The sequence below is a fragment of the Desmodus rotundus genome, chromosome 9 (genome assembly GCF_022682495.2).
Source record: "Desmodus rotundus isolate HL8 chromosome 9, HLdesRot8A.1, whole genome shotgun sequence".
NCBI lineage: Eukaryota > Metazoa > Chordata > Mammalia > Chiroptera > Phyllostomidae > Desmodus > Desmodus rotundus.
The window spans coordinates 74818196-74845604 of record NC_071395.1 but is presented as its reverse complement, the minus strand read 5'-3'; the positions used below and the strand labels follow the sequence as shown (position 1 = coordinate 74845604).

General features: G+C 56.1%; 1 protein-coding gene across 4 annotated transcripts; it reads right to left on the bottom strand.

Annotated features, from left to right (window-relative positions):
* Nucleotides 1-25: 25 nt before the first annotated feature.
* CAMKK1 (calcium/calmodulin dependent protein kinase kinase 1) lies at nt 26-27409 on the bottom strand. Of its 4 annotated transcripts, none has more exons than XM_024565236.4 (17): nt 27272-27409; nt 20726-20817; nt 20058-20460; nt 19128-19175; nt 18604-18657; nt 18162-18213; nt 17770-17903; nt 17157-17193; nt 16344-16365; nt 14959-15047; nt 11631-11830; nt 9496-9549; nt 8719-8792; nt 6912-6999; nt 6571-6699; nt 4149-4252; nt 26-2064 (listed from the first exon to the last, which is right to left on the bottom strand). In XM_024565236.4, exons 3-17 carry the CDS (start codon nt 20415-20417, stop codon nt 1992-1994), a joined length of 1518 nt encoding a protein of 505 aa, XP_024421004.1. In that variant the 5' UTR covers nt 20418-20460; nt 20726-20817; nt 27272-27409; the 3' UTR covers nt 26-1991. The 4 variants fall into 4 exon arrangements, 3 of the variants coding, with proteins under 3 accessions (XP_024421004.1, XP_024421003.1, XP_024421002.1); XR_011650371.1 differs by lacking the exon at nt 20726-20817 and having other exon boundaries at nt 27-1163; nt 1723-2064; nt 27272-27401; XM_024565235.4 differs by lacking the exons at nt 20726-20817; nt 27272-27409 and adding an exon at nt 25003-26708.

The window sequence follows — 27409 nt, the reverse complement described above, 5'->3', positions numbered from 1 at the left end:
ACTCCCAGAGGCACAGAATGTACACGCAAAGTGTTTTGTATGTTTCTTTAACTCAAGAAAGGGCTTTTATTGTTTTTAACTCACTTCCTGAGAAGTTGATTTTTAAAACACTCTTATGGAGTTTGTTCACTTGTGCTACATTCAAAACAAGGATGCCAACCAAACCCTCAGAAATGGGGTAAGCCCCCCATCAGGGCTGTGAGCTGGGCAGTGGAGCCAGGCCCGCCTTCGAGCTCTGCGAGGGCAAGTCCAATGGATGTCGGCCCCTGGAAACCCCACCACCAGGCCCCAGTGCAGAGATGCTCAAAAAGAAAACCTGTGGATCCGTGACTGGCCTCCCATGAACTCTATAAAAGTGTTCTTAAAACAGTACCGAATTACATTTTTAAGCCCTGGGTTATAATGCCTTAGTGGAGATGAGCCAGGGAGAAATGTGGACCCATTGACAACGGGCCGCATTCAGCTCGTAGCTTGAATAGACATAGAAACTATGTTACAGATGCATGTGCCAGTGCAAGACATGCGAGTGTGCTGTGTGCAGCAGATGGGCACGCACATGCGTATGTGCACGGAGGCGCAACGTACACCCACAGGCACAGAGATGCGCGGGACACAGGCACCCTCCAGCCCAGCCTCCCTCTCCCTCTCCACACCAGTCCTCCTGTGATAGGAAACGCATGCTGGCGACCTTGACCCCTTGTTGGGCCCACGTTTTCAGGGGAGGTATCTGAGGCCTGCTTTGCTCTCCTTTGAGGGTCAATTACTCAAGCATTTGGTCAGTGAACACCAAGCCGTCGGGGGATCCCAGAGAGGAGATGACGTCTGCTCCAGCCCCGCCAACTTGACAGGCACACTGTGGAGCTCCAGCTCCAGGCCGGCGGAACGGCGGCTGCCCTGGAGGAGAGGCAGGGGCGGAAGGCCCACCTCTCCGTGGCCACCGGCCAGCATGCATGCTCCACCAAGTCCCCACTTCCAGCGTGGCCTCCAGCTGGGGCAGCTTGTCCTTCATCGTAGGAATGCGAGGGCAGCTTCTAGGGCCAGATGGGGAGGCCAGTGTGGGATCGGAGATTGAATTCCAACTACTTCAGCACTGCAAGGCCACAGCCCTGTGAGTCCAGGGCCCCCGTCAGTATCGGCCCCTCGAGTCTCTTCTGCAGCAGGCTCTGAGGAGCCACAAAGGGAAGGAGGGATACGAGCAGGGAAAATGGGGTGTTCCTCATTCAGGCCTCTGCTCAGAGCTTTAATTCAGCCCATTCTTTGGATAGTGCTGAGTGTGAAACACAACCCAGGAAGGTCCACCCGGCTCACATGGCTGCAAGTCGTGGTGGGCGGCTCTAGGAACCACCCAAAGCCTTGGAGAGGTTATCTGATGTTCCCAAGCAGGTCTTTGTGCCCCCTCCCCCCATGTTAAAAACAAAAGTAAAAGACAACGAAACATGAATCTGAATTCTCCAGTACTGGCCCCCTCCCCAGTGAGGCCCAGGACCACCCACCAGGGACTCAGAGACTCCACACTGATGTCCTCAGCAGATATGAGCTCTGGCAGCCCCCATCCTGAGGTGGGCAGGGTGCTCCCTCCATGTGCGTATGGCAGCTGAGCCAGGCCTGCCCCGCCCCCATGGTGGTAAGCCAGGCCTCCCCTCCTATCTTGGCTTCTTGCCTCCTGCCTCCGGGCCTTGCCAACAAGCCAAGTGGGGTTTCTAAGGCACCACACATACCTACCTTCCCTATAGCACGGGTCCCACCAGGGAGAGCCAAGCTGAGGAGAAAGGCCTCGAGGGAGCCCTGCCCGCCAAACCCCGGAGGCACACATTCTAATCCTGTCGCTGGAGACGCGCAGAGGTCATGCAGCACAACGGGGGAAGGGGAGCCAGGAGGGGTCCACAGTCCCCAGCCCCCACCCGCAGGGGCGACTGTTGGCATGAGTGCAGTGGGCCTTTGGAGGCGCAGGATGAGCGTGCTGCTGGGTGGCCCGGGGCGCATGCAGGGGCTCAGGATGCAACCTCATCTTCTTGGACACCGGGGAGCTCCGGGCTCTTGGCCCCTTCACCACATCCGTCTTTCCTGTTTAGGGGATACAAGGGGCAGAGGGACCTCAGGGGTCAGAACATGCACTCAGGAAAGGCACTCTCACACACACTCACAGGCATTCAGACCCACCAGCTCTCAAATCCCCCCCACCCACTTCCCCAAGCTCGCACACGCACCATGCCCCTTGCTGGTCCTCCCTACCGCGAATCTCAGCCCACGACTCTCCAGGGCTCCCTACCCAGCCTGGCTTCTGAAGTCCCTCACAATCTGACTCCGCTGCTTCCCTACGTCCTTGAGCACCTCACAGGCCTTCCACGTTGGCCTCCATCAGCCCCCACAGTCCTGAGCAGAGGAGCTTTGGTTTTGCATTTCTTTGTCCTGTGCACACAGTAGAGTCTGCCTGTCAGTCCTGAGGTGATATCACATGTTCAACAGATTCTGGCATCTGATGTTTCCTGTTTCCCCTAAGGCCCTTCTTTTTAAAATGACCAATGAATGGGTTTCGATGTCTTAAAAAAGAATCAGTCCCATTTAACTCCACTGTAGGGCTTCAACAATTATCCCAAAGTGTAAAACACAACAGCTGATTGAGGACAAATTTGGGACTCTATTATGACATAAAACCTACTTCTCAAAATTAAACTTGGGTCACAGAATTATAGAATTTTATAGCTGGGAAGTATTAAACCCAGTACTTAGTACAAGAAAACTGGCCTGTCTCCCATGGACACGCCTATGAAAGGACAATGACTACCTTCCTCACTTGAAGTGCAGCCCTGTGCCAGGCGTAAGGTAAGCTGTGTAGGCGCTGGCTGTCTTTAGCCTGTGATGGGCCTGTCCCACCACCAGGGGGCGAAGAGTCATAGGCACTGACCAGTTGTGACCAGTTGTACAAGTTGGTTTGTCATGGTTTGGGGTAGGCATGTAGTCCTTGCATAGTTAGTCATAGTTCCCTCTTTCACTCTCAGAAGTGGCTCCATTTGGATGCTAAATTCATGATCCCCTCCACCAAGCCCAATTCCAGCACTGAGGCCTGCAGACACAGAGGAGCCCAGGGAAGCGCATCCCCCAGCCCTGGCCAACTTACAGAAGAGACAGGGACCGGGAAGTTCAGTGACATCAAGGCCACTCCCAGGCCTCACCCCTCACTGACCAGAAAGGTTGTCAAGAGGAGGGTAAGAGGTTAGCATATGGACAGCCCTGCGGGTAAGCAACCTCCGGAAGGGAGCAGACAACAGCTGGTGCATGATAACGGGACTGGCCCGCTACAGAGCCCGCTTACAAGAGGGCAGCCTCACACAGCACCGGTGTCTGGGCCGCTGGACGGCACACATCCAAGTGCTCCTTCCAGAGAGGCCAAGGTGCCTGGGCCGTGTCTGGCGCACTGGCTTTGGAGAGCACGCCGTCTCCACCCCCGGGCTGGAGACCCTGCGCCTCCTCCCTGCAGCTCCCTCCACAGGCCAGAGGGAGGCAGCCAACTGCCTGGGGCCCCATGCAGGTCCAGGGCCCTCTCACGGCCTTCTGTCTGCAGGTCCGCACACAAACTCCAGCACACCTTGTGGGCATCCCAAACTGGCTCTTATGTTAGTGGGAGAAGATGGACACGCTGAAGACGAGGCTCTCAGAGGTCTGGGGAACTGCTTTTCTGACTTCTTCTAGCAGGTGCTGAGCACATGTGCCTGTTCACAGTAGGGAGCCTTCAGCAAAGGAGGGTTCCTCTTCCCCAGCCCAGTTGGCCGGCCTGTCCATGCTTACTTGCTGAGCAAGTGTTTACAAGCCGCTGATTACCTCCAGCAATGGCTGGAGGTAGCACAGGCCGGCCACTCAGGAAAGCAACTAGCACTGCCTCACACAGGGAAGAGTCCACAGCAGTACCTTCCCTCCAGGCTGAGCCAGCCTTCTACGAGGAGCAGCCATGAGGCCTGGCTGCAAACCTCTACCAGGCTGCCACGGGCTGAGGGAGGAGGTGCAGACGCGACCCTGCTCTGAGACCTGGCCGAGTCCCCGGGCTCCAGGCTCAGCCTGCACAGCCCGATGACAGTGAGAAAGGGGGGCTGTGGCACCACCCCTGCCCCACCCTGGGGAGCACCCTGCAGGTCTCAGCCACCAGTGCTTACAATAGTATGTTTCCCGGAGCAGACATAGATCGCTCTTCCTTCCGTGCTTGGGGCTCAAAGGGGTTCCCAAAGGAACGTTTTCTCAGCATAGACTTAACCAGGATCTAGGGAAGAGGACATGTCAGTCAGCACGAGGAACATAGGCCCCCAAGGTCCCAAACACACCGGCAGCCTCTGTTCTGATCCCCAGGGGCAGCTGTTCAGTGAGCCCTGCTAAGGCTCTCTCTCTTTTTAATTATTATTCACTTTTAATCCTCACCTGAGGGTATCTTTCTTCATTTTAGAGAGTGGAAGGGAGAGAAGGACAGAGAGACAGACAGAGACATCAGTCAGTTGCCTCCCATACATGCCCTGACCGGGAATCGAACTTGTGACCTTTTGGTGTATAGGACGATGATCCAACCAACAGAGCCACAGGCCAGGGCTGAGGCTAATTGGCAGAGAAAGGAAGAGTTTCCAGCAGAGGAAATGACAGGAGTGTGGGAGGTGATGGTTAGGGGTGAATTCTGGGGATGAGGAGGAGCCCAGTGCGACTGGTGCATGGGGGGCTAAGAGGTCGGAGGAGAAAATGAGGGGTAGGGATGCTGAGAGTGGGGGCTATATCCTGAGGGCATGGGAAATGCCTTGTAGCTGAGACGGGAAGACTTCAGAGAGACGGGCTGTGCCAGGCAGCGCAGAGGAAGCTGCACGGTGGCCTGAGGAACACGCCAGGTGGGGCTGTCTGACTCTGTCCCTCCTCCTGTAACAAGGACGGTTCCATGCCCCTGCCCCCCACACACACACACTCACACACACATGCCAGCATCAGGTGTGCATTCACTCGCTCATTCATTCAGTCTGTCAATCAATCAACCCACAACTATTTACTGAGTGCCTACCACACACCAGACACTATTCTAAGCACTGGTGATACCGCTGAGGCAAAAGTTCTCGCCCTCACAAAGCTTATATTCAAATTGCTGGGACAGGCCAAATATAAGACAAATCAGTAAAATATATGGTAGTTAAAGCTAAGGGCTAAGGAGAAAACAGTAAAACAAGGATGGGGATAAGGTATGACCTAGAGGAAGCTGGAATTTTAGGTAAGGCACCAGAAAAGGCTCGCTTCTCACTGAGAAGGTGACTTTGGAGTAAAGACCTGAAGGCAGTGAGGAGGCAAGCCCTGTGGATGGCTGGGCAGGAGCACCCAGGCGGGGAACAGACGTTCAAAGGCCCTGGACTTTGTAGGCAGCTGCTTACATTGCATGTGGTTGGAGCCGAGGTTATTAGGGAATATGGGGTGGGCAGGAGAGCCAGGCTGCGGCTCTTACTCTAAGTGATGTGGGAGCCTGAGAGAGCAGGGTCTGAGCTGAGACGTGGCATGGTCAGCTCGCCAGGACCACCCTGGCTAAGGGTGAAGGTGAAGGTAGAGGCCAGGGGACAATTTGGGAGGCTATTTCAGTGCTTTAAGAGAGGGAGGACATGGCTAAGAGCAGGGAAGTGGCTGTAGGGACCCTGGGGGAGCTGACTGGCTCCAGGAAACCCACAGAGCCTGGGAGCTCTACAGAGCACAGGACTATAGCCAGATGGCCTAGCCAGGCCCAGACCCGGCAGGCTGACCCACCCACAGTGCGGCCGAGCTCTCTCCTGGCCCTGTGCCTGCCAAGACTCGCTGTGGTGCCACAGTGAAGGTCAGACCATGGCTCTTAGTTTTCCAAAACCCCTAAGTGGCCTTCAGGGGCTACATTAGAAACTTCCAACTATGAACATGGAAGATGTCCAGAAGAAGATGAGAAAAACTACAACAGGAGAGGAGAAGGAGGGGGGCATACAGGTGGTACCTAACTAACATGTCAGGGGGCCCTGGGGCCACTTCTCCAATTCAAAGGCTTTCTAGGCCTTGGCACCTAGGAAATAGCAAATAGCAGTGCAATAAATGTTAGGAAGGAAGGAAGGTTGTGGGGGGCTGGGGGTGGGGGGGAAGGGGAGAAGGAAATGCTTCTTCTAGTCATGGTGAATGCTGGCACTCAGCAAGGGCAGTCTGTTTCTTAAAATCATTCATTCTCCCCCTGGCTGGTGTGGCTCAGTGGATTGAGTGCCGGCCTGCAAACCAAAGGGTCACAGGTTCAATTCCCAGTCTAGGGCACATGCCTGGGTTGCGTGCCAGGTCCCCAGTAGAGAGCACACAAGAGGCAACCACACTCTGATGTTTCTCTCCCTCTCTTTCGCCTTCCCCTCCCTCTCTCTAAAAATAAATACAATCTTTTTTAAAAAATCATTCACTCTCCTGATCAAGTCTCCAGCAGAACAGTGGGCCTCCTTCAGTGGCCTGACATTGAGGCTGGCTGCCCAGGCAGCCTCCTAAACACAGGGTCCAGCACAGAGCGAGTCTCAGGCAGTGGCCACACCCTCCCCAGGACAAGAAAGCCCCTCCCCCTCTTACCACCGTGGTCCAGCTGGGGATGAGCTTGACCGAGTTCTTCACCTCCTCCTCGGTCACCTCCACCACACTACAGTGCTCCTCCTCGGAGGGAAGTGGCTCTTCCCCATTCTTGGTCACCCAGGGATGCAACTGTGGAGTCGGGAGGGCAGGGAGAGGTCAGGGCCACAGGCAGACAGACACCCAGTGAGCAAAGGCCCACAGGCATTCTTCCAGCAATAGACTCAAAGGATCCCAAAGTCCACAAGCCCCAGACTCACACCCAAGGCACACATGGCCTGGGGTAGGGCTAGAAACTGAGGTCTGTTTGCTGTGTGCCAGCCTAAGACCCGTGGTTCCCCCACCTTGATGTCTGACACCCCGATTCTTGTTTCCGGATTCTTGTCTAGCATCTTCAGGATTAGGTCCTTGAGCTCCTCACTGACCTCTGGCCTAAAGAGGAAGGGAGGAGATGAAGGGGAGATGGTTGATGATGATTCTTTCCTTCATACCCCTCCCTCCTCACCCTGCTCTAGGGGTCCCCTGATTGGCACCCCATGGCAGAGAAATACCCAACCCTCATCTCAGACAGCAGGCAGGACACCCCCAGGGTGCCAGGATGGAAGGACAGTTTCAGAACAAGTATGTGGATATCCTTCTTCCTTGAGAAGGAAGTAAGGCAATCTCCCTCAGGAGGCAGAAGCCACAAACAGGAACAGAGCTCCAGGGGTACCAGGCACACCCTGTGTGGCAGAGATGCTGAGGATAATGTGAAAAGAGTCACTTTATGGGACAGCAGGACACCTGCCACACACCATCTTATCCACTCCTCCACCTGGGAGGGGGCCAGGAAAGATTCTCACTTGACAGAGGAGCCCGAGGCCCACAGAGGCGAGCACATTCGCACACTGCTACCCAGAGGGGTGAGAGCAGGGAGGAGAGACCACAGGGAGGGGACCCCAACTCTCAGCCCCATATCCAGTTGGACTGTCTCTGCCCAAGCTCCTGGCTTCTTTGCTACAACATTCTTGGGGAACCCATCCCTCCAAGCCAGCATAGAAGAAGCCCACTTACAGGACCGCAGGCCCTGGTTCCCTCTGCTGTCCTAGATACTGAATCCCTTTTAAAACACCTGGGCTGGGAGAAAGATAGCCTAGCCCAGGCAGGGGTCCTGCGGGAGGAAAGGCCCGGGAGACAGGCCATTGCAGGAAGGGGTGGGCACCCGGCTGGCAGGTGCTACAGGGCAAGGAAGCAATGTGGTGGCAGAAGCAGAGGTCCTGAATGCCAGGGCCAGGACGCGGCCTCCTCCAAGTGGCCTTTGGGAGGGCTTATAAAAACTTTAAGCAGAAGATAAGGCAAGATTTATCGTGCTTTTTCAGGGTCAGCCTGGCCTGTGGTGCTGGACTTAATGTAGGCTGACAGCAGGGAGAACACAGAGATGGTGGCTGGACAAGGCTGAGGCCTGAACTAGGCTGGTGCCCAAGTGGCAATGCAGCCAACAGCCATACAAGAGGTGGACCTGAGAAGGCTTGGGGACCAGACAAGAAGGAGCAGGGGTCACTGAGGATATCTCCCAGGTCAGTTTGTGACCTGCCTTGGGCATTCTGAGTGAACGGCAGAAAGGCCCTGGAAAATGGGGAGCCATGGCAGCCAATGTCATTATCAGAAGAGCCGTGGATGAGCAGGAAGGCCTCTCTGCCCCGTCCCTCTGGGCTCAGAGACCTCCGTCTCCAAGGAAGGGAGGGAGGAGGGACTGGCTTCAAATCCCAGACCCCTTCTCCAGAGACTCCACTTCTCCATCTGTGAAGTGGGGCAGCACACTGGCATCTTGAAGCCCCTGCCCACCCCTTGTGGGGGAGTGGAGGCTCCCCACGGGTCCTAGGTCTGTGTGGGGATGGTGCCAGTGCCCCCTGGCAGGCCTTCAGTGAAGGAGCAGTGTGAGTGTGTGCCTGACTCCCAGCCTCAGAGCTCCGTCTGCACAATGAGACCATCCACCCAGGTGTCTCAGAGGCCCTGCTCCAGTCTCACCCTCTGCCTGCTCAGGGGCCCCTCCCAGGGAACAGCAACAACATCTCTAGACCTGGAGGCGGAGGTTGGGACCTCAAAGAGAAAAACTCTACTACAGGCATGCCTCCCTGGGGGTGGGCGGGTGCCCCGTGGTGGACAACTCACTCCTCGGGAAACACCACGTCCTCGTTCTTGATCTTCCTGTGCAGGGCCAGGATGTAATCGTCGATGAACGGGCACTGAAGGGGAGGAAGCAGACGCAGGACGTGGGCCCAGGGCCTTAACTCATGCTGGAGACCGGCCCCATCTCTCAGGGCTTGGGGGCAGCTCTGGAACCCCTCAGTGGGAAGGAACCTCGTCGAACTAGTTCAGAGCCTGGCTCACTCAAGGTGCTGAACCAACACTGACCGAACAAAGAAGTCCCTGAGGAAACCGTGAGCCACCTGCAGAAAGGCCTCCACTTCTAGGGCCTGAAATTGGGAGCATGTACACTCCCTCCTACTCCTCAGTGCAGTCCCGAGAGTGGGAGCCCCTGAGGACAGGGGTCTCGGCCAAGTCAGTGTGGGGTGTCCCTGAGGCCCAGCCTGACCCAGAGCAGGGGTCAAAAACCACTTGTTAAATGGATGAATGAGTGAGTGAATGTGTGAATGAATGAATGGATGGCAAAGGATAGAAGAAGAGGGGCACTCTGGCTGGGAGGGGGTGATGCCACCACCTCTACCTACCCTTGGAATGGCTGCTGGCCCGGGACTCCTGCACATGAATCCCCTCCCAAGGGAATGAGAGAAAAACCAGAAAAAGCCTCTTTTCCCTTGGTCTTCTCTGTGCAAGTGGCCTCTTTCAAGTGCCCCTTTGCTTTAGGACACAAAGGAAAGGCCCACTCCTGTCATCCATCCTGGTTCAGCTGGGCCCAGCCCAGGGTCCCACCCACCCAGGACTCACCTTCCCGTAGACAAAGCAGTACAGCGTGACCCCGGTGGCCCACACATCCAAGGCCTAGAAAGGAGACAAGGAGATGGCTCACATCAGTCCCCCCGAATGAACCACCACTCCTTGCCTAGCCCGTGCCGGTGGGTGTGGGGGAGGGTGGGGAGGGGAACCTCCTTCCTCAGCCACACATTCGCTCAGCAAACACTTCCAGGCCCTTACTCTGTGCGGACCCTGTGCTGAGCCCTGGGACATAGGGGTGACGGGAACAGGGCCCCTGTCCTTCAGGGGTTCCGAGTTCCTTTGGAACAGGCCCGAACCAGAGACATTTTCAACTCAACAGGTGCAAAACTTCATCTAGAAGGCATGTCCAACCTTTTGGTGTCTCTGGGTCACACTGGAAGAGAGTTGTCTTGGGCCACACAGAAAATACACAAACACTAACAAAAACTGATGAGCAAATAAAAAAGGTTTTAAGTAAATTTACAATTTTGTGTTGGGCTGCATTCATGGCCATCCTGGGCCACATGCGGTCCACAGGCCGTAGGTTGGACACCCCTGGTCCTACAGGGTCATGTTTGCTGTGCCCACCATACAGGTGCACCCCTGAAATGATGGTTTGTATGGAACGTATACTCGCCAAACCAGCTCATCGTCCCTTATCCGGAGGACCCCCTGGGGAAGCCAGCCTTCTCTCTGACCCTGCCCATGCCAAGGCCCTCGTCCGTGGCCGCCTCCACGACTCCTCCCAGACACTCCATGCTCCTCCGCTTCTAAAAGGTGTTCTCTATCTTCCCTCCTGGAACTCAACCCCCTCTCCTGGTAGCTGCTTTCTCTCTTGATGCAAGTGATTCTCAAATCTCTACCTACATACTCTTACCACAGAAGCCTCATCCCAATCCACTCAAGGAACATGAAACACAAACTGACATCATTCTACAAAAGAACAGGCCTGTTCTCTTCAAAATGTTAAGGTCAGGAGAGAGAGAGGCCGAGGAAATCTTCCAGATTAAGGGACACCAGGGATGTGACAAGCGAATTACGTGCTGGACTCGGGATCCGGCCCCGAACCAAAGACAAGGCTTTAAGGACAGTCGTAGACAACTGGTGAACCCTGAATAAGGCTGGTCAGAGAGCAGTCTTGTATGAATGATATGTTTCCTGATTCCGAGCACTGTGCTGAGGGCACATAAGAGAATGTCCTTGTTCTCACACAGTGCTCTCTGGAGTATTTAGTGACACAGGGGGATGATGGTGCCAACTTAGCTGTCAAATGGTTCGGAAAAGTGTCATATGTGCACACACATAAACGTACGGAGAGAGGGTAAAAGGTAAATGGGACAAAACATCAATAATTGGCGAATTTGGGTAAAAAGATATATGGGAAGTTTTTGGTATTGTTCTTGCAATTTTTTAGTAAATTTGGAGTTATAAAAAATTAAAAGCTAAAAAAAAGTCTCTATCTACACCCCTGACCTCTCTCTTGAGCTCTGCACGTGCACCCAGATGCCTCTCGAGCACCGCCTCCTTGGCAGGGCACGGGGGGGGGGGGGGGGCAGCCGGGGTTCCGCAGGTGAGAACAGCCATGTGCCGGGGGACACACGGGACCCAGCAAGCTCTGCCCACTGCCCCCGTCACTGAGGAGAAAGCCCAAACTTCCAGGCCTTAACCCTGCCCAAGCCCCACCACACCCCAGCCCTGTGCCCCTTCGTTCTCTCCTATGTTCTCTGGGCCCCACCACCTCCCCATTCTTCCAAGCCTAGATCAACCCTCCATGTCCAGGACGTCTGAGGGGAGCTTCCAACTCTCAAACATGAGCTCTCCTGCCATTTCTACCATGTCCAGAAGGGCAGAGAGCTGGCCTGTCTGGGCTTTGTCTGTTCCCCAGCCCAGTCCAGAACTCAGCACAGAGCAGCTGGCAGAAATACCTGCAGGGGACACTTGGGGACGTTTTGCTGGGACACCAGAGGAGACCAAAGTTGGGGTGTTTGTCAGACTCTAGGAAGAGGGAAACATGCAGGAGGGTACTGTGTTTGGTGTTCACCCCCAAGACACAAAGACCTGGCACCCCCAGGCTGGAAATCAGGCCTCGCTGCAAGCTATCCACCCCTTCACCTGAACCCCAACCCAGCCCAGGCCCTGAAAGGCACCTTTCCACTGAAGCTCTGGCCGGAATCAGAAATGGCCTCAGGGGCCATGAACGCCGGGGTCCCTGCCGTGCTGGACAGCTGGGCGTCGTTCCCCTCAAACTGGTTGCTGACGCCGAAGTCAGCAATCTTCACATGGCCGTCGTCCCCCAGGAGCAGGTTGGACGGCTTGATGTCCCTGTGGATGATCTTCTGATAGTGCACTGCAGAGAGAGGCAGCTACAGCGTCGGCCAGGGGACCACGGCCCAGAGCTCCCGCCCAGCCGGGAAGCCTGTCTCAAGCTTCAGGTGGGAAGGAGCCCACACGCACTCTTCCTCGCATAAGGACCTCGGGCGGGGACTTCAGGGCCCCCCCCCCCCCCCCCCCCCCCGCTCACTCTGCAGTGAAGGCTCAGTGGTCAGCCCAGGAGATAAGCAGCAGAGCCAGGACTGGACTCTGAGGAGCCTTTGGACTCCAAGTCCAGTGCTCTCTCCACGGCAGTCAAGGCACCTGTTGCTGAGGGGAGCAGGTCAGAAAAACCTGCAGGAGGGAAGGTCTTCATAGGCCTTCTCTGGCTCTCCCACGAGACTGTGGTCTGCAGGCCCAAAAGTCCATCAGCTCTTCCCCCAGCCCCACCCCCCTCCAGCCTGGTCAGATGCTCCTGCTCCTTGGACTCAGGGTGGGCTGAAGGAGATTCAGAATAGGGGGGCATCCCAGGCCTTGGGACTGCTGGGATGGACACGGCTGGGCAAGGGCCAGCCTTCTCCACAGGCTGGGAGCTCAGGCTGCATGCTGGGCTCAGCACTGCTGGGAAGAGATGGGCAGCTCCGGCTGAGAGAAGGCGCTGACCCCACCCCACTGCTATCCACTATAGGTTCCCCCCTCAGCAAATACTTTCCTCTGGGCCGACAGACCCCAGGATGTTGGAAAGGAGGAAAGATGGACAGAGAAGCAGGAGAAGGGAGGGGAAGAGGAGAGGAAGGCTGGGGCCAAGGGAAGGTGTTAGTAACAACAACAAAACCAATAGTCCCGGAGTGACTGCCAGTGAACCGCAAGGGACTTGACACACACACCTATCGGAGCAGAGTCTCCAGAGGCTGTGTGCTTGACCATGGAAAGCAGTCTCACATTCTTATCTCAAATCCCCGCCTCCCCCCTGAACTCCAGGCTCTCTACCTACATGGCTATCCAGTAGACATCTCAACATATAGCTCAATATTTCCCAAGAACACGTCTAATTCAGAACTTGACTTCTCTGTCGGTAATCCCCACCACTGCCACCACCAAACAAACAAGACAGGAGACCCCTCCTCCTCCACTAGTCTTTCCCGTTCAGTCTCTCAGATCCCACATCCAGTGCCTCAGCCAGCCCTGTGGAGCCAGACTCTAAGGTCCAACTCCCTCTCACACCTGCGTCACTGCATGTGCCCCATCTGTAAGTACCAGGCCTGGACTCTCCGGCTGGAGCCCTCCCCAGGCTGCCCTGATTCCCTCTCCGAGGGGTCAGAATCACGAGGCAGGTCCTCAGCACCCGGCGCCTCCATTCACCCGCCTGTCCAGCCCCTGGTGCTCACCAGTCCCCCCTGATGAGCTGGGTGTTGATGAGGCTTTACCCAAAGTCAGATGAGGTTAGCTTGTTTTTTGTGTGTGTGTGTGGGGGGGGGGGGGGGTTGGTGAGGGGATAGAAGATGGGAGATAGGCCCTTAAATGAGAAGAAGGTCCCAGGATAGGAATGGGGTGGAGGCCAAGCTGGTACAGTGTGGTGCCCACCACTGTCCACACTGAGGGTAAAGTGCCCCCTTCCTATACCTCAAGGCCCTTGCTAGGGACTTTCCGCAAAGCCTTCTTCTCTCTGTGCCTCTGTTTCCCCACAGGTACAAAGAGAATTTCAACCTGAGGGCACTGGAGCAGCTCAAATGAGACAGAGACAGTGCTGGCTCCTGCCACCTCGGCTCGGTCCTCACCCTCTTCCCCCAGGGCAGGAATATGCTCCTGACAAACCAAGCTAAGATTTTATTTTTATTTTTTTTAAATATTCTATTCATTTATCTTTAGAGAGAGGGGAAGGGAGGAAGAGAGGGAGAGAAACATCAATGTGTGGTTGCCTCTCACATACCCCCCACTGGGGACCTCGCCTGCAACCCAGGCATGTGACCTGACTGGGAATCGAACCAGTGACCCTTTGGTTCACAGGCTGGCATTCAGTCTGCTGAGCCACACCAGCCAGGGCAAGCTAGGATTTTGGAGAGATGAGCCCCACTCCTGCTCCCCAAACCAGACCAGAGGCCTCGGTGTCTGGGGGCCCTCCCCATGACTAGTCCTGGCCACCCCACCTCCTTCATGTCTCCTCCCCACTGCCACTGTCCTAATACAGGACTCACCATCTGTCACTCGGCTGTCAATACAGCCTCCTCCCTAACCAGCCGGCCCTTTATCCAGTCACCATACAGCTGCGAGACAGAGCTTTCTAAGGTGCAAATCCTATCACACCTCTCCCTGGCTCAAAGCCCCTGGGAGCTCACAATGCTGACGTGAGAGTCTTCTGTGGAGGCATTCCCAGCCCTCCTGAGTGGTCTGAACAGCATCCTTTCCCACCAGCCTCCCAGCCTGGCGCCTCAGCCAGACTAAACTTCTCCCCATTCTCATATAGTACATGCCCCTCCCCTCTGTGTCTCCACCTCCCATACTTTCTCCCAACCATCCCTCAAGCCTGGCCAATGAACTCCTACCCATCCTTCAGGACCCTGGTCACAAGCGGCATCCTCCGGGGAGCCTCCCTCGGGCCCTCAGTGCTCTGGCAGCCACTGTGACTCCCCAGCTTCGGCAGGCACTGCACTGCTTCACCTGCCTACTTAGACTGCTGTCCCTCCACTAGGCTGTGAGATCCTCGAGGTCACATCTGGGTCACTGTCATCTCCCTGCCCCCGGCCATCACTTAGTAGGTATTCATAAGTGAATGAATAAAATGAATAAATGAGTGAATAAAGGAAATCCAGAGACAGAGGCTAAGCTAACAGCTTGCCTCCTGAGCTCTCATCCCCTTTGGGCCCCTCGCAGTAAATCTACACGGCCACCACGCACAGGCTCCGGGACAGGACAGACTCTGGAGCACCTGGACATAAGTCTCTTCCTTCCCACACCCCTCGAAGCCCCCTGCACAGAGGCTACGCTTGGCTAGGGACTCAGCAGAGACCAGAGCTGGCCACAGGTCCAGGACCCCGCCCCCAACTGAAGCTGATTGGCAGATCAGCACTGACTGACAACCACCTCTCAGAACCTTCTGAGCCTGGGCTCTGCCCACTCCAGTGTCCCCAGTCTCCAGTCCCAGGCAGCAGGCAGCCCCTCACTCACAGTATTCAAGGCCCAGGATGATGTCCCTCAGGTAGAGGCGAGCTTGTTCCTCCGGGAAGGGCTTGTCACAGGGCACCTCCATGACCGGCCTATAGAGGGAGAGGAGAAGCATGTTCCACTGAATTGTGTTGAGTAAAGGCAGGTAGCAGGTAAAAGGGAACAGGGGCTGAGACCTTCAGGCCACTCAGGACCTCCAGGGAGCCTTCTATGTTCAAATGGGTACCCAGAACCCAAGACACTAGCTTCTTCCTCCCATATGTGATAAAAACTTAAAAATACACCTAGACACAAATATCCCGTTACAACCACTATAATTTCAAATTAGCTTTATCTTAATTTCTGCTTGGCTTGATATTGCTTCTCCTAAGAACTTAATTACCTATAATGAATCAGTTGCAAAGATGCCACACAGAGCAATGTTTTTCAAACTGTAGGTCCAGACCCAGTACAGGGCCATGAAATCAGTGTAGTGGGTGACTACCCCAGGCTGAGCCCTGCCGCTGCCTTCTCCCTAACGAAGCAGACTACGGCAGAGCTGCAGCTGACTGGCAGATCAGCGCTGGCTGACAGCAATATATAGTGTGACACAGTATCTGTATCATATATAATAAGGATATGTGCTGTTGTGTAAAACTTTGGTTTAAGTCACAGGTATAGATGGCAATGTGAAACTCATATTTCCCACTTGAAATGGAGGTCAAAAACATTTGAAAGCCCCTGAGTCTTAAAAGGACACCACTGCCCGCCCCCTCCCCATACAGGTCATTAGGAGTCCCTCAGCAGAGACACAAGCCAACGCCTGCATTCACAGCCTCAGCTGTTAGGGCCTCCAGCCCCCCCCCCAGGCCTGCGCCCACTGTTCCATGTCTGCTGCTTTGCCAATGCCCTGAGGAGGCCAAATAAGGCAGACATGAGTTAGAACCCTGGGTCTCATCAGGGACGTGCCGGGCAATGCTGGGCAAGCCTCTTCTCCCCTCTGACCCTCAGCTTCCCCTCTTGTAAATGGGAGTGAACAGAGCACCACCCAGCCAACTTACAAACCAGTGAAGCTGAAAGAACTCTTCGTAATTTGAATACAAGTAAGAGTCGAATCCCTTCTCTACACTTTTGCTCGAGAAACAATCCTTTCTGGTTCGTCAAGGCCTGGTTCAAAACCCACCCCTCTTCCAGAGGCCTCCCTGACCATTCCTGCCTCACTGACCTCCACCAGCCTGCAAAGATTGTCCTCTTGGTCTCTCATTTCCCCCCAGACCACAGCTCCCCCAGGGCAAGGCCTGGGCCCCTTTTTTTTCTCTTAGAGTAGCTGACCCTAGGACTCAGGTCACAGGAAGGGAAAGCAAGGTCTGGATGAGACTTGACCTGCCTGATCGGAATGGGGAACTCACCCCTTTCTCAGGAGGTCAAACACTGAAAGAAAAGAAAAGAAGGTAAGATGTAGCCAGGCTGGCAGAGCAGGTAACGCCAAGGTCCCTCCCTGTGCTGGAGGGTGGGAGAGGGGGCAGGCATGCAGGCATACTTGAGGGGTCCCACGGCATCAGCGGAGGTAAATGGGTAAGAGTGGGGTCTACTAGGGGCCTGCCTCATCGGACTCAGCAAGAACCCCTTTTATGCAGCAGAGGCGTGGTAACTGGGGCTCAGGGGAGGGGCAGAAATTTTTCTAAAGGTCATAGGAGACAGGCAGGTAGAAGAGGGAGTGGAGACTACATCCTTGACCTCTAATCTGTAAGCAAGTGTTCATTTCTTCTGCCCCCTTTCCTGAGGGCCTCCCAAGCCCAGTCGTGAATCAGGCACCGTCAGCTTAAGTTAACAGCATTAGTATTAATAGCTGATACGTCTTGCATATAATAACTCATTTACTCCTCACATCAACCCTGTGAGGTAGACACCATTATTATTCCCATTTTACACGTGAGGAAACTGAGGTACAGAGCTATCAGACAGGGTCTCGGACCCCACGTCATGTAGCGTGCTTCCTGTATCTACCTGACCTACTGTCTCTCTGGTCAGCAGAGTGGGGGCTTGGAAACACCTGTTGATTATAACTGGCTATTCTGAGCCTGGTTCAGCAAGCTGGGCAAGGGAATCCAGGGCTGGAGAACGTGTATCTCCTCTCTGACCCCTGAAGGCCATGTGTATCCCCAAGGAGCCCTTGGACCGACCCCAGGTAAGCTGCTTTGGGAATGAGCTGTGTCACTTACCCAAATAGAGATTGTCCTCAGCTGGGTCATCCAGGACCTGGTCAGAGGGAGCAGACATGGAGGTAGGACTTGAGGAGGCCTCTCACATGGGGCGAGAGTGCCAGGTACTCCTTGTCCTCACCTGCCCCAGAACCCCCGGCACACTTGGCAGCTACCTGGGACAATGGAGCAGGAACTGTGCAGGCACAGACAGGTGAGGCCTCAGAAATCACTGACACTCACCCTCAGCAAGACCTTGAGAATACCCCAGATCAGCCTGAACTGACCCCTGAAGACCCCCTGCAGTCCCTGCCCCAGGTCCAGCTGTGTCCTTGGAGGCCTCAGCCACACCTGCTCTCTCGGCAGAATCCCTGGGTCTGTGCCCTACAGCAGGGGTCCCCAACCTTCTGGCCATGGACCAGTACCAGTTCAGGCCTATTAGGAACTAGGCACACACACAGCAGGGGGTGAGCTTGAATGTAATGCACTTGAATCATCCCCAAACCATCCCCACACCCCCTGTCTGTGGAAAATTTGTTTTCCATGAAACCAGTCCCTGGTGCCCAAAAGAATGGAGACCGCTGGTCTATAAGACTCAGGCACAGGTACCCACCCGCTCACTACCACCTCCTACCTCGATCAGCTTGACCACATTCACATGGTCCAGCTTCTTTAGGATGGCGATCTCTTGGTACACCCGTTCCAGGGGCAGCAGCTGCTTGCCTGCTCCTCCAGGGGCAGCCTGGGACCCTCTCGGGGGAGGGCGACCTGTGGCCAGGAAGGGGAGTCAAGCCCCTGTTGCAGGAGCCTGGGCTTCATGGTAGCCCTGCCACTAGCTTCAAGCAAAAATCTTGCAAGACCATGGTCTTGTCCCCAACCCACCACTCACCTGCCCAGCACCAGGCCTCTGCCCATGTGTCTCCCCTCCACCCCCAGCCCTCACAAGGGCTAGCTAGTGACTGAGGTTTCCTCCTCCTCTGCCCCCTGGTTGGGGGCCCCCAAGCACAGGACCCAGTAGATACCTACGTGGAAAGCCATACTGCTTCAGTAACTTCTTTTTGGAAAGAACCTTCATTGCCTGAGGAGGGAGGGTTAGAAATGTCACTTGTGTGCAGCCACCAGGGGATAGCAGAGGCTGGATACATGTGCACTGAGTCCAGAAAAGCACCCTGGGTGGGCCCCTCCAGGGGCACTGAGGGGATGGCTGGATGTGGTTAAGCTGGGTGAGGAGGCAGCCACTTCTGAGTCTAGGCCTTACCCCTATTCTCCAAAAAGCCTTTTTGGAGTTCCCCCCTCAGAGGTATCAGCCTCCAATTGCACATTCCCAGGGTTAAGAAGCTCACTTCCTTTGCACGCTCCCTGTCCCTTAGGAGGCAGCACTGCCCTCTGTCTTCTCAGCACAGCTTCTGCCCATCCCCCAGGGTCCTAGGGCCCTTGGGCAATACCTCCCTCCTATCCCCCGACTCACATAGTGCCGGTCTTCACTTTCGTTGTAGGCCAGCCTCACCACGCCGTAGGCACCCTGCGAATAGTCACTGGTCAGGCCTGCCTGAGCAGAGCAACCTCCCCCAGGGCTAGTTCAGGAAAGTAGGAGCCTGAACAGCTCTGGCCCCCTCCTCCTGCATCCCGCCTCCACCCCCGCCACTAATGGGCATAAATTTCAGGCAGACGGAGAGGAGGGTCCTGTGCCCTAGTAACTGCCCCCTGACTCAATGCAGCCCCATGCCTCCCCCTATCCCTCCCTGTCTTTCATCAAAAACTCTGGGGAGTCAGGAATCAAGACTCATCTCCCACCCACCCCACCCACAGCAGTTATTTCCTACTTTCCTATGGAAGAGGAAATTTTCCTCCCTCCCAGGCCTGGGCCTTCCTGCCTCTGCCTCATATTCCCAGAGGGGAAGAAGGGACTGCACGAAGCAGAGGATCCTGACAGGCTGCCTACACAAAGCCCCAAATGAAGTCCCCACTGTAGCTGGCCTGCCCCAGTCCTACCTTGCCAATCTCGCTCTGCAGCTTGTACTGGTTCAGCTGCACACAGTCCTGGGGGGGAAGGGGGGGAGGCAGATGGAAGCATCAGGTAAAGCTTGATCCAGAGACAGCCTAGCTCCCACCTCAGGAACCTGTTCAGGGATCAGTTCTGGCCCCGGGCCCCTCACTCCCAGACCCCAGTTTTCATCAACCTTCCAAGTTGGGACAGGGAAACATGGTGGCACCACGGTGACAGAAGCCTCACGAAGGGGGAGCCATGGCTCTGCTTTGCTCCCACGGAAGCAGCGAAGGGAAACTGCACTGAGTCCTGCCTGGATGCTGGAGTCTGGGAGACCAAAGTCTGTAAGAAGCCCAGAGGCAAGTGTTTCCAGAAGCAGCTGAATGTGAGGTCTACAGCACGTGGACAAGAAGGAAAAGGGACGAGAGACCAGAGCGGTGGCTGAGGCGTAAAAAGCTCAGCCTCTGAAGGCTATAAACTGCTCAGTACTCAGGTTCACATTCAGATCTAAGTGGCAAGGACAGAGCCAGCGGGAGCCCAGAGGCTGGAAGTATGCGGGCAGCTTCTGAGTCAGAGCAGACTCAAGGAGGCAGGATTAGAGCTGGGGATTCAGGCCAGGGAAGTCTTGGAGTGGGAGGGTACTATGTCTACCTTCAAATCTCTAAGAGGACTTCTTGGGGGACACGGGATAGGTTTATTTCCAAAGCCTGGACTGGGTAAGGGTGGGAATGGTGGGACTTATAGGACCCACAGGTTGGCTCAGATGGAGCTCCCCTGCGTGGGAAGAGGCCTTATTGTGAGTTAGTGAGCTCCTCGACTCAGGGGGTATGCAAACCAAAGGCTGGACAGCTGTGTGGCAGGGATAGAAATAGAATCGGTCTTCACTGAGAACTGCTAAAAAGTTCATGAATGACCCATAGCTCTGCCCCACCAACCTCTGCGTCCGAGATGGCCACGTGGTGGGACTCAATGGTGGGCCTCCGCCAGGCCCGTGGGGAGATTTGGCTGGCAGGCCCTGTGGTGTAAGGCCCAGCCTGGGCCTCCAGGCAGCTTCCTGCTGGCCGCTCCTGCAGGGAGAACTTCCTAGTTGAGAGGCTGGGCCGGCCTACAGGGAGTCTTGAAGCACTGCCGGGGATCATAGAGGCAGCTCTGGCCCGTGGTGGGGGTTCCACACTGTTCCTGGCAGGCCCTGGGCTGCCATCTGCCTCCTCCAAGAGGGCCACATCAATGGCTGCCACTCGCTCCACCAGCTCTGCCCGAGGGTCCTGGCAGCAGACTGCTGGGCCCCCCTCCATTGTCACGGTCAAGGGGGTTCCTCTGTGCAGTCTTACTGGGAACCTGAGAAATGAGGGCAGAAAAGGCTTCAATTCTGGCCATGGAGCAAGGTCAGGTTTCCAGGCCCTTCTCCCATTATAGCCACAACCCTATGGGTCCCGCCTCCATGCTTTTGCCCTAACTATTCCCTCTGCCTGGGTTGCCAATATCCAAACTTGGGCCTATCCCTACTAACTGGAGGAATTCCAGGAACTCATCTGGCTCTACTGCCCACCAGCCCTCTAGATCTCAGTATTCTCATCTGTAAAACAGGCACATTCACGTCTACCTTGCTGGCCTCACAGGGAAACGGGCAGAATCTGAGACTCTGGAGTCAGAATAGACAGACAGACACGGGCAGAATGCTGGACGCCTGGCAGCCTTGAGAGAAACAGAGTCTAGGGTCAGCCCAGGCCGGGATCCAGCAGACAGCCCAATGACTCACCAGCCCCACCCCTTGACAGCAGAGCATTCCAACACTGCTGCCTGGAAGCTGAGCTGGGCGCTGGGGATGCAGAGGCCTCCCTGATGCTCCAGGCCCATTTGCCTCCTCCAGGGAGGCCTCTCTGACATTCCAGCCCCCCACCCCCACCCCTCTCACTGCTTCCTGGAAGATTTCCCTCAGGCTCCAGCCTCTCTCATCACCTCCAGGGAGGTCTCTGCAGGGCCACAGGGCGAGTCTCCCATTACTCCCTTCTCTGCCCCAGCAGAGAAGGCAGCCCAGGGCAGGATCCATTAGGGGAGGGGGCTGCTGCACTGGTGACTGCCAAGACAGACTTCACTGTAGTAAAAGGTCATTCTTTATTTTTCCTTCCAGTTTGTATGGCTAAAACGTTTGCCACATCTGTTCAGGCTGAACTGCTCCCCTGGCCTGGCTTTGTACCATCCCTGGTCCTACTGCAGGCTGAGCCCCAGACCAGGCCAGAGGCCAAGAACTTGAACCCCACATCAACCTCCAACCTCCTGCCCACTGTCCTGGGCTGAACTCTGACCCCAAGCTGAATCCTGACACTCAGGCTGGGACTCCATTTCTGCCCCAGGCCACGCTCTGGCCCCACCCCAGCTCAATGCCCCTCCCCCTTCCTGGGCCAAAGTAGGCATTTTCTCAAGAATAGGAAGTGAGTGGACTCTTGACCCTCTGCTCTTCCTGTATAGTGGCAACTTCCTCTGTCCCCACACAGTGACTTTGAGAACACGGAACACAGGTCTGTTTCACCCCTCATTCCCCCATCATCTTGCTTTGACAGATGTCAAGGAGGCAGGGCTAGCTGGAGTCCACTGGCCACTGTGCAGCCTGGCCTGGGTTCTGGTCCTGCCTGCCAAGCCACTGTGGGACCCCGGGCAGGCTCCTTCCTGACCCCGAGCCTCAGTCTCTCCATCTGTACTCTGGATTCAAAACCATCCCTTCCCAGATTCCCTAGGGCCACAGCAAGGCTTAGAGATGGATCTTGGGTAAAGGTGTGTTCCAGACCCCCGTGCCTGGCACACAGGTACTGAGTGAGTGGAAGCCTCTGGAAGTGGTGGAGCTGATACAGACATGCAGAAAGGAGGGGGGAAGGGAATCCAGATTGGTAACAGGAAAAGGTGTGGAGGAGTGTGTGTGTTGGGGGGTGGGGGGTGTTGGTCAGGCTAGAGCATCAAGGAGACCTCCCTGGAGGAGGTGAGAGAGGAATAGGGCTGGGGCATCAGGATGTCTCCCTGAAAGGGCTGAGGAATGAGTGAATAGGGTGGAAACATCAGAGAGGCCTCCCTGAAGTGGGTAAAAGGGGGCAGTGAATGGGGTTAGAGTATTGGGGAGGCTTTGGAAACCAGGCCCCTGGCAGGGAAGAAGCCAAAGCTGAAGGGAGCCCTCCAAGCCTGGCCCACCCATCCCACTCCTCCTTGTAGGTGACCCTGTTGCTACCTCACTCTGCAGGCCCTCCTCCCACCAGAATATAAACTCCATACATTATTAGGGCTCTTGGCTGCCTTGTCTCCATAAGATCATTGGTGTCTGCAGCAGTGCCTGGCACAGAGTAGGAGCTTGATACATATTTGTTGAATGAATGAGTGGTTGCCATAGTGATCATTACAGCCCTGTCCCTATTAGACACTGGGAAAGCAGCCTCAGACAAGGCACCCCAACAACCTAAGGACCCAGCCCACAATAGGGAATGAATCAGTGTTGGAAGCTCCTGTCCCATGGTCCAGGGCAGGCACCAAGGGACAGAGCCACTACTCACAGAGGGCAAAGGCTGCCCTAGGCCATCAAATTTGCATGATTTCCCTGAGGCTGTTACCCCCCCTCCCCCTACCCCAGAGGCCATCCTGCTTTATCTCCCTTCCCCTTTTCTCAGAGGGGTAAGAGGCTCAGCAAAGGGCAGGGGTGATACACAGCGAGTCAGGGCAAAGCCTTCCAACTCCAGCCTGGGGCCCTGTTACCTGGTTTAGGCTCTGCACCTGCCTGGCTGCAAGCCTGTGAGCAGGTGACTGCACTGTGTAACTGAATTTTCCTCACCTGCGGAGTGGAGTTGCTAGCCGGCTCAGCTCCCTGAGCTGGGGGCTCTGAGGAGTGAGGGAGTGAAGGAGTGAACACCCACGCGGGGCTCAGGACTGGGCCACGCGAAGGAGGCACGGGAAAGCGAGTTGTTGTTGTGCTGCTGTCGTTGTGATCTCCTGGCACACGCTGTGGCCCAGATGGATGTGCGGGCGGCACCGGGCGGCCGTGAGGGCTGACGTCAGGCCCTCCACCCTCCCTCCTGCCTGGATCAAATTCAGGTGACTAAGCACGTCTGTGCCGGAGGCAGTCCGGGAGGCCCCAGGTTCCAGCCTCTCGTCCTGGCGACGGGGCCTGGTGCCCAAGGCTGTGCATGTGAGGGCCTGTGTCCACACGTGAGAGAATGTGTACGAGCAGGGCTGTGGGCCTGGGGTGATGGTGTGTGTCTGCGTATCTGTGTGCAGGAGGGGGTCCACCCAGAGCCATGTGTCTGTGTGGAGACAGAAATCTACCAGCAGGGTCTATATGGGTGTACAAGTGTGATAGTGTGCGCTGACAACCTGAACACGGGTCAACCTGAACCCGAACCTCCCACACCATCACCGGTCTACTAGCCTTGCCTACTGGGCTGGGCCGTGTGTCTTGGGCAGAACCCAGGCCTCTCTGGGGGCTCCCCCAGGGTGGTCTCTCAAGGTCCTCCTGAAGCTTAGGCCCCAGTAGAAGCTTTGTAGAAACTGATTCAGCAGATAACTGGGGGCCACATGGGCAACGAGAAGGATGGACAGGCTGAGACACAGGCCCAGGACAGAGCAAGGTTTCCTCTGGGCATGGCGTGCCTCCCAGGGTTCAGCCTCGTCCTACAGCTGAGAATGGTCAGACTCAGGCCTGTCCTCACTGGGAAAAGCTACCCTGGTCCTGTCTTCACAGGCTGGGGCTGTGTTGTCTTGAACAAGTCAGAGTCTCTTGGAGCCTCAGTCTCCTCATATGTGCATCGGATAGATGGCTGCCGTCCTGCCACCTCCCAGGGCTACAAGGTGGATACTTTGGACAAGGAAGCAGTCTGTGCCTGAGCAATGTGGGACTGGCATGTATCAGTGTCAGGAAGCCGGCAACAAGAGCCTCAATGTACAAATTACAACCCCAAATCTGCCCCCCTGGCTCCGGGAGGCCTGGCATATTACTCCCCTCAGGCTCCTCCTCCCAGGCTATGGCCCCCACCCCCAGGTGTCTGGCTACTCCCAAGGGATGCAGACTCTGGCTCCAGATCCTGCCTGGCCAGGCATTCCCTTTCGGACGTGTCCCATCCACCTCGGTCCCTCAGAGCAGGACAGAGCAGGCAGGTCCTGCTCTCATCACTGCTGGTCCAAGCAGCCCTGGCTAGGGGGACTTCAGACACCAGCCAGGCCTCCTTCGGAGTTCTGGAAGGTGGCTTTGAACCTCAGGGACAGGCTGAGCAGGAGACCAGTTATGCTCCAGGCAGAGAGAACACGGCCCTGACCGGCAGAGGGCTAGCAGAAGGGAGGCTGTAAGGAGGTGGGTCTAGCCACCCGTGCCAGACACAGACGGTGGCCTGACATCGCTGAGCCATGTTTATGCTTCTGACAAGCGTCTGGATGGCCCAGGCAACGGGTGCCCTTGGCGGCTCCTGCCTCTGCTCGGGATGACTCAGTCCCCTCAAGGGAGGCCCAGGAGGCTGGTGCCAAGTCAAGCTTGAGGATGCCTGCTGGGAGGACACCCCCTTCCACCGTCCCTGGGGAGGCCCCAGGCACCAGGATGGGCTCTGCCCGATTCTGCATGGCAGCCCTCAGCACACCCTCAGGGTACCTTGGCTGACGGTCTCCAGGACTCACCCTCTACCTCTGCACCTCCTCATCTCCACACCAGGTCTGCGCCTCCAGTCCAACTCTGTCCAGCCAGGTGTCTCCTCCCCTCCCCGATTTAACTCAGCATGTCCCCCAAGTCTGCTCTTTCTCCTCTGCCCCCATCGCAGAGATGGCACCCCCATCCTCCCAGTTCTCTCAGGCCAAAAAACTCTTCATCACCTATCTTCTCCCTTTCACCCAGCTTTGCTGTCCCCACCCTGTACTTACTCTGCACTCTGGCCACACCGCACTACTCACAGCTTCCTGAACTGCAGACTGGGTTCTGCTGCCAGGCCTTTGTACAAGCTGTGCCTTCTGCCAGGAACACACCTCCCTCTCCTTTGTTGCCAGAGGACAGCTCAGACATCTCCTCTGGAGGCCCTCCCGGATCTCCCCACTGCCAGGGTAGGTCACCAAGTGGATCACCGCTCAAAGTCCAGATTCAGGCCTCCGTTTTCCCTCCCAACTGCTTCTGTCAAACAGGTCTCCCTACCTCTAGGCTCACATCCTGACTGCACCCCATCCCATCCTCCAAACCAGTTACTAGAGGGACTATCTCTATCATGCAAATACGGTCACAGTTCTCTCAGACCAGGAACTTGGAATCTGGAAGAGAGAAGGGCAAGAGACCTAGTCTCAGACTGGGGGCTCACAGGCTGGGGAGCAGCCAGGGACACAGACTCCTGGGATGCAAATCCAGAGTCATTCATTCATGCAACAAATACTCACTGAACACCTGCTATACGTGCTGGGCGCTGGGAAATAAAGCCATGAACCAGAAAGATAAAGTTCCTGCTTTCTTGCAGTTTAATTTCTACTGGGGGCAAGAAGAAAGCCTGTAATTAACAGAGGATATGTCAAGTGCTATGTGCTATGGAGAAAAAGACGATCATGCAGGGGGACCAAGAGTGAAGGGCTGGGGGTGCTATTTTATTTATACCTTGTGGTAAGGAAAGGCCTTTCTGATGCATTATTTGAGCAGAATCTGATGGAAGTGAGGGAGCAAGCAGTGTGGACATCTGCAAAGGGCATTTCAAGCAGAGGAACCAGCACCTATATAGGCTGTGTCATTGAACCATGCTCACTCTGTCTGAGGAACAGCAAGGAGGCCATTGTGGCTGGAGGGGGTGTTCAGCAGGAGAGGTACCTGATGGTGATCAGTTACACCTGGATGAGAAAACCCTGTCATTCACTGTGCCTGGCCTCAAGGATGGCTTCCTGGAGGAGGTGTCATTTAAGCTCTTTTATGACCACTAAGTAAGGATTTCAGAGGGGAAGAGGACAGAAGTTCACACTGTGCTTGACAGAGAGCCATTTCCTGGCTGGGACTCAGGGACTGGCTTTGGGGGGGTGGGTGCGGGTGTGGATTGTAGACAGGAATCAGAAGGGCCTGAAAAGCCAGAGGAGGATTTTGAACAAGTGAATGACGCAGAATGATGAGTTTTAAAAGGATACCTCTGCATGCTGTGGGGATTGAGGGTAAGAGATCAAAGAGGAGGTAGGTGTCACCAGAGTCTGTGGGCCTAGGACACATCCTGGTACATAATGGGTGTTCAATCCACTATGGAGCACATAGTGGGTGCTGTATGTGCTGAATAAAGGAGTGAGGGTTGTGGGGGAGGCTAGTGCTTCTTCCCTGGGATCCTCAAGGACAAAAGCTGTGCGCTCCTCCTGGGCTCCTGAGCCCACTTGGCAGGTATACAAGTCAGTGGCGAGGTGCAATCCTGTGACCTAGGACATAACCTTCTCCACACATCCCTGTACCCTCAAAACAGACACACACACACCCTGCCGGGACAGGAGCGTGCCAATGTCCGTGTGACCCACCCTCACACACCACTCTATCCTGGTAATGCACCCCCACACACACAGAAGCACACTCCGGTGTCCACGTGACACACGCACACCCGCCTCCAAACACCACACACACAGGTCCCCGCGCACGTGTGCACCCTCCCAGCTACCAGTTCTGTGCCTGTCTAGCCCCAGAAGCCGCAGCGCCCGCCTCCGCCGCCCCCCTCCTTCCCCTTCCACCCGGCCCCAGCCAGGGGAGGACTGCGCAGCTAAAGCCACACGCCGTCAGTCCCATTCAGCCCCCGCCCCCTACCCCAGCTCTTGAAGGAAGACTCAAGGGAGGGCTGTTTGGGAGGAGCGCTCGGCGCAGATTTACACGTGGGTGCACCCGTCTGGGCCCACTCCGCAAAGACACAGCCTCTCACCAAGAGCTAGGGCGGGGGTGGGTAGTGCGCCCGGTATGAACGCAGTCCCGAGGACCTGGGCTGGGGGAAGGACGCAGATAGCGGGGCACCAGTATAGACTGTCCCCTCAGCCAGCGCAGGCAGAAGCAGGTTCCGAGAGGCACCAAGTAGACCCGGTCCCGCAGATATAAGGGGGAGGTTCCTCGCACGTAGAGGTCCTGGTCTCCGCTGCAGGCTCCCAGTTCAGGCGTTCGTTCCCTCCCGCTCCCTGATCCAGGTGCCCTCCCCGCAGACCCTACCTCGTCGCAGGGTGACAGGCTCCGCGGCCCGCCGGGCGGCCAGGCTCGCTCCCGCGGCGCGCGCACCACCCCGCCCGCCGCGTCCGGGCGGGGATCGCCCAGCTCAGACCGCCGGCGCCGCGGCTCCCGGCAGCGCTC

Excerpts from the sequence above, each read along its gene's own strand:
- CAMKK1 (XM_024565236.4), bottom strand. The coding sequence starts at position 20,417 with ATGGAGGGGGGCCCAGCAGTCTGCTGCCAGGACCCTCGGGCAGAGCTG. Across the intron at positions 9,550-11,630 it reads GCCAGAGCTTCAGTGGAAAG|GCCTTGGATGTGTGGGCCAC; the intron begins GTGCCTTTCAGG and ends TCTCCTTTCTAG. Across the intron at positions 6,700-6,911 it reads TCGGGGTGTCAGACATCAAG|TTGCATCCCTGGGTGACCAA; the intron begins GTGGGGGAACCA and ends CCGACTCCACAG.